This window comes from Carcharodon carcharias, chromosome 15 (genome assembly GCF_017639515.1).
Source record: "Carcharodon carcharias isolate sCarCar2 chromosome 15, sCarCar2.pri, whole genome shotgun sequence".
Lineage (NCBI taxonomy): Eukaryota > Metazoa > Chordata > Chondrichthyes > Lamniformes > Lamnidae > Carcharodon > Carcharodon carcharias.
In genome coordinates, this window is record NC_054481.1 from 27,145,536 (window position 1) to 27,156,821 (window position 11,286).

General features: G+C 44.1%; 1 protein-coding gene across 1 annotated transcript; it reads left to right on the plus strand.

Moving 5' to 3' along the window:
* Positions 1-305: 305 nt before the first annotated feature.
* LOC121288666 (ras-related C3 botulinum toxin substrate 1) lies at positions 306-11,286 on the plus strand. Its single transcript, XM_041207367.1, has 6 exons — positions 306-461; positions 2,570-2,641; positions 3,055-3,172; positions 6,761-6,823; positions 7,751-7,910; positions 9,447-11,286. Exons 1-6 carry the CDS (start codon positions 427-429, stop codon positions 9,575-9,577), a joined length of 579 nt encoding a protein of 192 aa, XP_041063301.1. The 5' UTR covers positions 306-426; the 3' UTR covers positions 9,578-11,286.

Sequence of the window (11,286 nt, forward strand, 5' to 3'; positions counted from 1 at the left end):
GGGGCGGGGGCAGTTACCAGGAACCGCGGGGGGCGCAGTGACTCTCGGAGCCCGGGGGTGCAGAGTCTCCAGGAGCTGCGGGGGGGCAGTTACTCTGGGAGCTGGGCGGGGGGGGGGGGGGGGGTGTGCAGTGACTCCAGGAACCGCGGGGGGGGGCAGTGACTCCAGGAACCGCGGGGGGGCAGTGACTCCAGGAGCCGTTGGGGGCAGTGACTCCAGGAGCCGCGGAGGGTGGGGGGAATCAGTGAATTTTGGAGCCGCCGAGGGGGTGGGTGGGGGTCAGTGACTCCAGGAGCCGCGGGGGGGCAGTGACTCCAGGAGCTGCGGTTTCTACTTCATGCATCAGCGACCGGATCCGGAAGTGGGGTGGGTCCGGGCGGGTTTCCGGTCAGTCGGCGAGGCCGAGCGAGACGGAGTGCGGGACCGATGCAGGCGATAAAGTGTGTGGTGGTCGGCGATGGGTAAGTGTCGGCGCCTTGGCTTCTCCCCGGATCAGGGTCTGTGCTGCGAGTCCCTGACTCCGACTCCCGCCGCCACCCCCACCCCCCAGGCTCCGGCCTCCCGCTCCGCCCCCCCGCCCACCCGCCCCCCTGCAGCTGTCTCGGAGCCGGTCCCGGCTGCTCTCATGTCCGCTGGGATCACTCGGCGAGCCAGTAACTCAGGGACATAAAGAAGCCGCCCAGGGTTATAAATCTGGCGCGAAAGCGGCAGCTGGAATTTAATGTGGAGAAATATCCGGTTCTGCACTTTGGAAGAGAAAAATAATCCCCCGCCCCCTTTCCCCACCCTGATCCTGGGATGAGAGGTTTGTCCTATGAAGAAACTAGGCCACTATTCCCTGGAGTTTAGAGGAATCGGGGTGGGTAGGGGCGTGTGGTCTATCAGCAGCTGCCTTGTCAACTCCTCAGAATGTAATGCCTTTCAATAAAGTGGATTTCCATGGCTGGTGAATCAAGAACAAGGGGTCTAAACATAAGGGGTTGATTATTTTGAACTGAGATGAGAAATATCTTCACTCAGGTTTGTGCATCTTTGGAATTTTCTACCCCAGAGAGCTGTGGATGCTCAGTTGGTGAGTGCATTCATGACAGAGGTCGATGGATTTTTGGGCTCTGAGGAAATCTAGGGAAATGGAGATAGTGCAGGAAGGTGGAGTTGAAGTTGAGGATCACCCATGATATTGAATGGCTGGGCAGGCTTGAAGGATTGGAAAACCTAATCCCACTCATTTCTTGTTCTGCCTCCCTCCTTATAAGTTAGCTCACTAGCTCACTCCCTACTAATATATCAGCTTGTGTTGATCCTGCTCCTGACTCCCTCAAGAATTGGTTTTTTGTTGCTCTTTTAGATGCACTGATCATCCCTGGGATATTCAGTGTCTCTCTAACCACCACTCATGGCCGTCTGTCGCCAACTGACCTTTGTAAATTGACACAAGAATCAGTCGAAAGCAGTGCACACAGTTCGTGGTTGGTTGCTTCACTGGGGCAAGGAAATCAGATTGCATGGTTTCTCTTTGAGTGAAAACAAATCATAAACCATGTTGACACTTGTTGCTGAGCACTGATCTTGGTGTTGGCTTCTGAGAAATAAACTGGTTTGATAATTTCCCAAAATAAACCTACAGGATCTTTTTCTGAATGATTGAGTGTTTGTTCTGGTGCACTGCGCATATCTCTGTTGTTGGTTAGACTGTTCTTGAACCAATTCCCTTTAGGGTTCAGCCAAATTGTCTAATTAGTTTAACTGTTTGTTTTAACTGCTCTTCCTGGTATATAATTACATGTGTATATGGTATATATTTAAGTGAAAAATCCATCAAGTCATGACTTTCATATACTTCATAACAATATGCACTTAAAATAATATACTGTATATGGTTCTATAACCTCTGTGGTTAAATGCCAGAGTGTTGGGTCTCTGCCCCAGTTATAGGTAAGCACAGTAAAAAATCAGGTATTGCCCACCCTTTGAGGAGGTCTCAAGGTTTTGGTACTATTACTGATTATATCCCTGTATAAACAGCCAGTTTCTTATTGTTTGGACTGTTAGTAAAAGTCCCCCACTTCTTTGCCTACTATTGGTCCTAAGTTCTGGAATTGCATACCGCCACCACCACCAACACACTTTCATATCTTACCTGCTCTTTGTAAGATAAAAGACCTTTTGATTGCTTCCCTTTCTCCAACCCCAACTCCCCTCAACTCCTGAGCCTTAGCAACTGCTCCTACTAGATCGCTTCAGTTGTTAAAATGGGCCCTGCTGCCTGTCTCTGTGACAGCATCAGGATTAATTCTTGTGGTTTCTAGAGTGAGGTTAACGCTAAGGTTTTGTGCTCACTGTTGCAACATAATCTACCTTTTGTAACGTGTCTATTTTTAAAGTTCTTACAGCTAAAGTGCTTTGAACCGGTGCAGACTCTGTTGTTAAATTGAGCAGCATATGGTTTATAATTGATGAAGCCATGAGCGGATGCTGCTCTTTCTCTGTTTACGCAAACACTATTGGAGCAGAGAAGTTGGGAATGGGGAACAGTGCTGTCTAATTCCAATCATCTCTTTCCTTACAGCGCAGTGGGTAAGACCTGCTTGCTCATCAGTTACACGACCAATGCCTTCCCAGGAGAATACATCCCTACTGTGTGAGTCATTGGACCATTTTATTCACCAGGGTCTGGGCATGGCAGGGGTTTTGTGTAGCAACGTAACCCTTTCCCATTGCAACTGAATATTCTTCACGGGATACCATTTGAAAGGGAGAGTGTATTGATGTGAGGGTTATAGATGCAGCTATGGAAAACAATAGTGCTGAGGGGCAGACGTCGTGGGGAAAGTGGAATGGAGGAGGTGTGTTTGGGTATTTGGGGTGAAATTGAGCAGGAGGTGGGCACAGTGCGGGAGGTGGGTGCAGTGTGGGGAGGGGTGGGTGGTGTGGTGGGGAGTGCGAGGGAGGCAAGGTTTAAGTACCATTGGAGTGTATGAACAGGGGTTGGTGCTGATGAAGATGCTCCTAGGCATCTTTTTTGCAGGTTTAAAATCTCTGCTCTTTCTGCAGCTTTGACAACTATTCTGCCAACGTGATGGTTGATGGGAAGCCCGTGAACCTGGGGCTTTGGGACACTGCTGGTCAAGAAGATTATGATCGTCTGCGTCCGCTTTCCTACCCTCAGACAGTGAGTAGTGTGTGTAACAGTCACAAGTGATAGTTACTGGAACACTGCCTTGAGAGTTCAGGGCCAGAAATGGGGATAGGAGGACATGGGTGTAGTTTGGTGCAGCAGTGAGGTGAGGGTAGGGGTGGAGTGGGCGTGTATCAGGGTTTGGGAGACAGAGGAGAGTGGGTGTCAGGGTAGTGGTGAAGTGGATCTGAGGACAGTTATTGGCTTCATTATCTAATAAACATTGTTTACATTCTGCACAGTCACTAATGACTGAGAATGTAGCGACAGGAGGCGTTAACCTGAACCTTAAAGACTGGAAGTAAACATGTTCAGTAATGTGGAATTTCCCATGAGAACTTCATTTCCTCCTTGCTGTGGCATAATGATCTGCATTTGTAAGTACTGCTTATTTTTTTTTCCCCTGACTGAAATGTAGGGCCTAAAATTTTGCTGTCTGTGTCTTTCACCAAATCCCATTCACCCATCACCCTGTTCGCTGATCTATCTTGGCTCCTGGTCGAGCAGCATCTCAGTTTTAAATTTCTTGTTTTCAAATCCCTCCATGGTCTCGCACCTTACAATCTCTGTTACCTCCTCGAGCTCTAAAACCCTTCATGATATCTCCAACTCTTGTGCATCCCAATTTTAATTGTTCCAGCATTTGTGGCCAAGCCTACATTTGTCTGAGCTCTATGGAATTCCATCCAATGCCTCTCCGCCTCTCGACCCCTCTTCTTTTAAGACACTCCTTAAAATCTACCTCTTTGACCAGGCATTTCTACCCTAATATCTTATGTGGCTCAGTTAGATTTTAGCTGATAGTCCTGCTGTGAATTGCCATTTCTTATGTTAAAAGCGATATATGAATGCTAATTATGTATGGGTCAAGGATGGGTGCAGTGTGAATATGGGTCAAGGTTTATTTCAATCCTTTGTGGTTGACACATAGCCTCGAGGTTTAATTGGCTTCGTTGCTCAGCCAATGCTGTGTTGTAACTTGTATTTCCTGCTCCAATCCTTTGTAAGCAAACATAGTTGCTGCATTGTTTGTTTTTAGGGCAAGTACAATCTTGCTCAGTGCTTGTCTTTCATTAGGTTTGACAGTGTTTAAAGTAGCAATGTCAACCCCACCATATTTCAGGAGTTCTGATGAAGAGTCATACGGACTCGAAACGTTAACTGTGTTCCTCTCTGCAGATGCTGTCAGACCTGTTGAGTTTTTCCGGCTATTTTTGTGTTTGTTTCAGGAGTGTAGGATGGATAGCTGAGTGGGCACATATACTCACTGAATTATATCCCACGTCTCTGATAAGTGAGGTGATCTCAGTCATGGTGGTGACAGCTCTCCATTCGAACCCAGCATGCCCAGACTTGGGAGGGGTGATGGGGGAATAACAGGGTTCCAGTCAGTAATACTGTTGCCTCTTGAGTCGGAAAGTCATGGGTTCAAGTCCCACTCCAGAGACGTGTGCACATAATCCAGGCTGGCACTGTGTCCAGTACCGAGGGAGTGTTGCCCGGTCAGGGGTGGGGGAGGCAGTACCGAGGGAGCGATGCCTGGTCAGAGGGGCAGTACTGAGGGAGCGTTGCCCGGTCGGAGGGGCAGTACCGAGGGAGCGTTGCCCGGTCGGAGGGGCAGTACCGAGGGAGCGTTGCCCGGTCGGAGGGGCAGTACCGAGGGAGCGTTGCCCGGTCGGAGGGGCAGTACTGAGGGAGCGTTGCCCGGTCGGAGGGGCAGTACCGAGGGAGCGCTGCCCGGTTGGAGGGGCAGTACCGAGGGAGCGTTGCCCAGTCGGAGGGGCAGTACCAAGGAAGCGGTAACAAGTCATCCTCTGGATGAGATGTTAAGCCAAAGCCCTATCTGCCCTCTCAGAATGTGAAATTCAGGCTCAAGTGAGTATAAGTATCGATTCATTGGGCCAAATGACCAATTTCTTTATTGTATATATTCTATGTAGAATGTCCAACAATACTATTTGAAAAAGAGCTTGGGAGTTCAGTGTCCTGGAGGCCAATATTCATCTCTTACCAAAATCACAAGATCAGATTTCATTGCCATTTGTGGGATTTTGATGCATGCGACTTGGCTGCTATATTTCTGATATAACAACAGTGACTACACTTCAAAAATACCTCATGGGCTGTTTCTCTTGATGTCCTGAGGCTGTGAAAGGCACTATATAAATGCAAGTCTTTCTTTCTGGAATGATTGCAGCAGTTACCAGAAAGGGTGTGGTTTTGTTTGAAACAAGTTCCAGCTTGGATTCAGATGTTTCGTCTGTCCTGTGTGCACTCCCGAACCCTCCTTGGACCAATAACCTGAAGCCTCTCTTGGCTGGCACATGAACAGCCACTTGTGTGAGATATGGAGGGCTGTCTCTGTAGGGGTGAAGGATAGTGAATAGTTAATAGTGGTGGTGTTGTGTGGCGGCCCATATGTTTTTGTGGGGAAAAGACTGAAATTTGTTGGTATGATGGTCCCTTAAAGAGCTCGGATTCCAAAGGATATGATTTCTAGCAAAGCATTTGGCTTCTGTTAAATGATTGTGTAACTGGGTTGCCTGGGAGATAAATAATAGAAGAAAAAGGAATCAACATAAGTTAATTATAGCGGTGTGATTGTGTTCAAGGTTTTAGGTTGGAGAACAAAGTGTCTGCAGAAGAGAAAACATCTCTCTCAAACAGTTCAGTTGAAATTTTCTGTGTTGGCTAAAAGAGTTTAAACCTCATGTTAACTGAAGGCCTCCTAACAGTGAGCTGGACTTCTGGTATAACCAAGCTGAGAGAGCGCAAGCAAGAAATATTTGGATGCAAAACTCCAGAGTTAAAGAACATTAGAACCGGGAGAGTTCTGACCCAAGGCGGCTACATGTAAGATGCTGGTGATACCTATGTTGAAAGGGGAGTTTGCAACTTAGGACAGTTGGAGGAGATTCTAAGGGAAAACCTTGCTGGAAGTAATCAGAAGGCCCAAGAAATCCCAACCGTTAAACAGATCTTCGAAGCAGTACTCGGACCAAGCAGTTAAGCTTCCAGTTTACAATGTGCAGTTGTGTGAATGCAAAGGCAATGCAGGCTGTTCTATTTAAATTACTTTCCACAAAATTTGCAAACCAAGTTGCTGACTGAGTTTCTAAAGGGACTCCATCAAAAGGAAGAGTGTGTAGAGTTACGGGGAAGGGGCAGGGGAACAGCACTAGGTATCCATTTAGAGAGCCTGTGCAGACACGATGGGCCAAATGGCCTCTTTCTGCGCTGTAATAATTCTGAAATCTGTAAAAATTTTTGATAAATATCTGAATGAGTTTCTTAGGGGTGTAAATCTGATGGGTGTAGAAGAAACTATGATTTAGACTTGGTTTAGATTACAAGTAAGTGAATTCATTATACTTTTATTTTTAACATAACTGACCATTTTAAGATGGTGTGTATTAATTAATATTCATGTTCTTTGATTTTTGTATAGCAAAATTCTTTAGATTTAACCCAATAACCTTGTGGCTTCATTTTTTTTTAGTAAATACCTGGATTTTCAGATCCTTTTTAAAAAACAAAAGGTCTCTACCAAAATAATAATAGTTGCTTCTTGTTCTTCTGCAGGATGTGTTTCTAATCTGCTTCTCGCTGGTGAGCCCAGCATCCTTTGAAAATGTCCGGGCCAAGGTAAGCAACGGTTCAGTACAGGATAGCAGTGGTTTCAATGCAGTCAATTTCAACAGCTGCTGTTCAGTTGTTGCCACCTCGGTTAAAATGTGGGGTTTGTACTGGGGTTTGGAAAGTGCCGGCTTAAAAAATGGCACAACTCTGCCAGGAATTCTACTCAATTATTCGAACTCTCTCACTGTCGCCCTACGAAGGGTTGGGCAATGCTGGTTTATTTCAATCTGCCAGCATAAGAATTTATCATCCTGCACTGGTCATGTTATTTGAGAAAGCTATCCGTCAACAAGATGCATAGCAGTTTCACATGAAATGCTCATGACAATGCAGTACATTGGAAATACCCTCAGATTTTGGAGGGGGGGTGCGGCGGAGAGACGGTGCACTGGCTGCTGCCGTCAGTTAGAGGCAAACTTTTCAATTCTTGAGATCTGAGTTCGATTTCAACCCTGGCTGATGGGGCCAAGTTCTCCTTCATTGGCCACAAAGATCTAAATTAGTTTGGACGGCCTAGCAATAGGTCACATCCTGTCTGACACCTTTGCTGTGATGTGCCAGGACTGGGCAGTCTGGTGTGTGTTGCCAAGCTTCTCTTCACTGAGCGCTTGTTTCACATACCTTGTGTCTCATCTTCTTCTGGATGCCTGAGGGTACAAGGCAGTGTTGGAACCCTGTTTAAAAAGGGCTGTGAAGATGACAAATTGTAAGTTAAATATTCACTGACAGTTGTGAATCTTTGGACTTCGCTACCTCAGGATATCGGATGCTCAGTCATTGAGGATATTTACAGGATATGGGGATAGAGTAGAAAAGCGGAATAGAGGTGAAAGATCAGTCTTGACATCACTGAATGGCAGAGGAGGTTTGAGGGGCAGTATGACTTATTTCTGCTCCTGTTTTTTAATAAACGCTGTGTGTTTATACCCCTAGTGGTACCCAGAAGTGAGGCATCATTGTCCGAATACACCCATCATCCTGGTGGGCACCAAGCTTGATCTGCGGGATGACAAGGACACAATTGAAAAGCTGAGGGAAAAGAAACTGACTCCTATCACCTATCCCCAGGGCCTTGCTATGGCAAAAGAGATTGGTATGAGTTTCCTCCCATGACCCTGTTAACTTGCACTGTCACATCTCTCATTATTCTACCAGCAGGTTCTAAAACTGCTTTTAAAATGTTAGATTGTTGCAAAATGTGACACAACGGCCCCGTCATCATTAGACTTTTAAATCCAGATTTTTATTGAATTCAAATTCCACCGTCAGCATCAGGATTCGAACCCGCGTCCCCAGAGCATTACTCTGGGTCTCTGGACTAGTCCAGCGACAATGCTACTGCACCATTGCCTCTCTTCTGGGGAGGAAATTCCTGACCCCAGGTTAGACTGCTGCTAAAGGCTGTGTTGGAAATTGGGGCTGTGCGAGATACCAGATTTGAGGGAATGCAGAGATATTGGAGGGTTAAAGGTGGTTTCAGATATTAAGAGGGACCCTTGTGATGGAGTTCTCTTTCCTGCAGACAACACTATTTTTACATTCAATATGGATATTGGTGTTAAAGTTAAATCAGGCCAAAGCAGTTTTATTTTTCATTCAGTCAGCAGCTGTTAAATTTTGTCCAATTAAATAAACTCCTTCTGTTTCTTCACCACCAGCTAAGTTTGAGTTAATCTCTAGTTAACTAGAGCTTAGGCTGTGGTTTATTGCTTTTATATTGTTAATACATTTGGATACCAGCCTTTTCAAAGTACGTTTCCAAGCAACTTCCTGTCAGACTTTGGATCCGCCTTGAATCTAATGTGTTGGAATTTATCAGTGAATAGTGATTTGAGGATCGTGGAGCTGTAACTGGAAGACATGTTCAGTTGAAGTCAATTACAAGCTGAAGTAATCACTGAAGATTAACAAATCTTGTTTTGAAAAATTTCACTGACTTGAGGTCATTTCACCCCGTTTTCACTAGAATTTAAACTAGCTAACTTTTGTCTTTAAGCTAATATTTCGTCTAGAAAGTGTGTGTTTGCCCCATGATCTTTCTGTAGAGTGTAACATTTACTTCAGAATGATTTTTAGTTGGCTGCTGTAGTTCATTTGGCTTTTAAATGTGTCGCAGGAATTTCTGTAATTACACAAACACTAGATATTAATCAGCTGTGGAACATATTGTATCCTATAAGCAGTGTGCAACACAGCAGTAAAGAGGGTGGTGGTCTTGGCTGAAGTTGGCACAGTAGGGAATATAAAATGCATGTACACTTGGAATCACATCAGATACCATTCGACTCATCATGCTCTTGCTAGCTCTTTGAAAGAACTGTCCAATTAGTCCCACTCCCCTACTCTTTCCCCTGCAAATTTCTCATTTTCAGGCACATATCCAATTCTGTTTAGAAAGCTACTGTTGAATCTGCACTACTTCTGGCCTCAGTACCAATCATTTGGGGAAGGAGAGCGATTGAGCCAAAGTTAATGATCACCACCATCCAGTGATTGCAACAGTGTTTTAGTTATCAGAAGATACAATATTTATGATTTGTACAGATACAAATGCCATTATTTCGTTTAGAGAAGCTTTTCATTTTAATGCTGCGATCCTGCTGATCTTTGTCTACCGTTTGCTCCACAGGTTCAGTGAAGTATTTGGAATGTTCAGCACTAACTCAGCGAGGTCTTAAGACCGTGTTCGATGAAGCAATCAGAGCAGTTCTCTGTCCTATTCCTGTAAAGAAGAAGAAGAGAAAATGTTTCATTTTGTAAATCAATCTTTACTTTCAGTTTTACCAGGTCCACAGAGCATCGATTCAATATGCCAATATTTTTCCCTGTTGTGATTACTTTCCTCTCTCCTTTAGAATCCCTCTGTGCAGCGCTATGGAATGCATCTACTGTTTAATTTTTCAGATACTGTATTATGTAACAGAAGAGTATCATTTATAGGTTCTATTGATTTTCTGTCCCCTTCCTACCTACGTTCCCCATCCCATTGCCTGTTTACACTCCTCAATTGTATTTAAATTGCCAAATTATCCAGTGTAACTAAAGAAATGCATCTGTTGCACTACAAACACTAAACGCGTAGAAGGAACTGTATCTTTCTATCATTTGGTACCGTTTACAACTTTTCTAGAACTCTTAACCATCCAATTAGTGCTGACCTATTCCTAGCTCTTCCAGAGTAGCTGCAAATAAACTGTCAGTGGTTTAAACTGCTAGGGGACAAGAGCTGCTTTTGACCTGTGGTGTTGGAATGGTTATATGATTTGGAATGGTCCTGAAGATGTGAAAGGATTGTACAGTTCAAAGGCTAAAGGTGCTTTAGTTGGTCCTGTTTTTTAACTATATTACTCTATGCGCTTTTCACATTATCTTACTAGCTCAAAGGTGGCAGAGATGCTTTATTGTTGTCAACGTTAAGTACAATAAATTAATCATGTCTGCTGCTACATATTTAAACTTAAAACAGATGCATTGGAAGTCTAAGCAAATTACCAGTAAAACTAGGGTGTGCCGCAGTTTGATGGAGGTGCAGTTAACAGTTGGCATCGAACTGGGAAGTTCAGTATTCTCTGACTGGGTATAGAGAGAGTGGGGGAAACAGGTGCTTGAATTTGAAGGACCTCTCTGCTGGTTTTGCCGAATTGTTTTAAGTACAGACGCAACAACGGATGGAAGTGAATGTTGATGTGGTGAGAGCAGACTTAAGAACTTGGAGTAAAGAGGAGGTGGTTCATTGAAGGCATTAACTGGGTCCTAACAAACATTACTGACCTATATCTTTAAGGGATTTATATGTAACATACTTGGTATGTTTCTGAAATGGTTATACTTAACTCTACGTGACTAAAAAGATGATTTTCATTTGTTGTGAATTTTAACAGCAATATTGGACGTGTCATTTCCTAAGTTTTGAACACAAAAGTGTTATTTCATAATCTGGAACATAATTAGTGGTATTGATGTTGCTAACTTTAGTTATAAATACTTGATGTGGAAAATGCTTGACTAACTCCCTTCAGTAAAAGAGCAGTTTTATTACCTCAGTTCTTATCCCTCTGTGCTTCCTGTTTTAAGCAGCATGATCACAGACCCTATATATCCTCTCTGTTGATTTCAATTTTGGGAAGCCTTAAAACCAAACAGACCAAATCCTGCACGGAGCCATTAACTCCTCACATATCCTCGTGCTCTGTTTAATTCTACCATAGACGCCTTATCTAAAATGTACATAATCCCAATGTATTTTCTACTTAATTTTTCTAAAGGTTATGTTCTATGCATGTTGCTCATCTATTTTGGAACAGCAAAATCCAACAGGGAGAGGACTGTTAATGAAGAAACACATGAATCTGCTTTTTTTTAAAAAAAGAACAAGTGTTAAAATGTTGGAGAAAGAGGAACCGCTTGCTTGCATTCATAATTATTCTGTATGTTTACTGTGTGATTTAAATAAACAGTTAATACGGTTA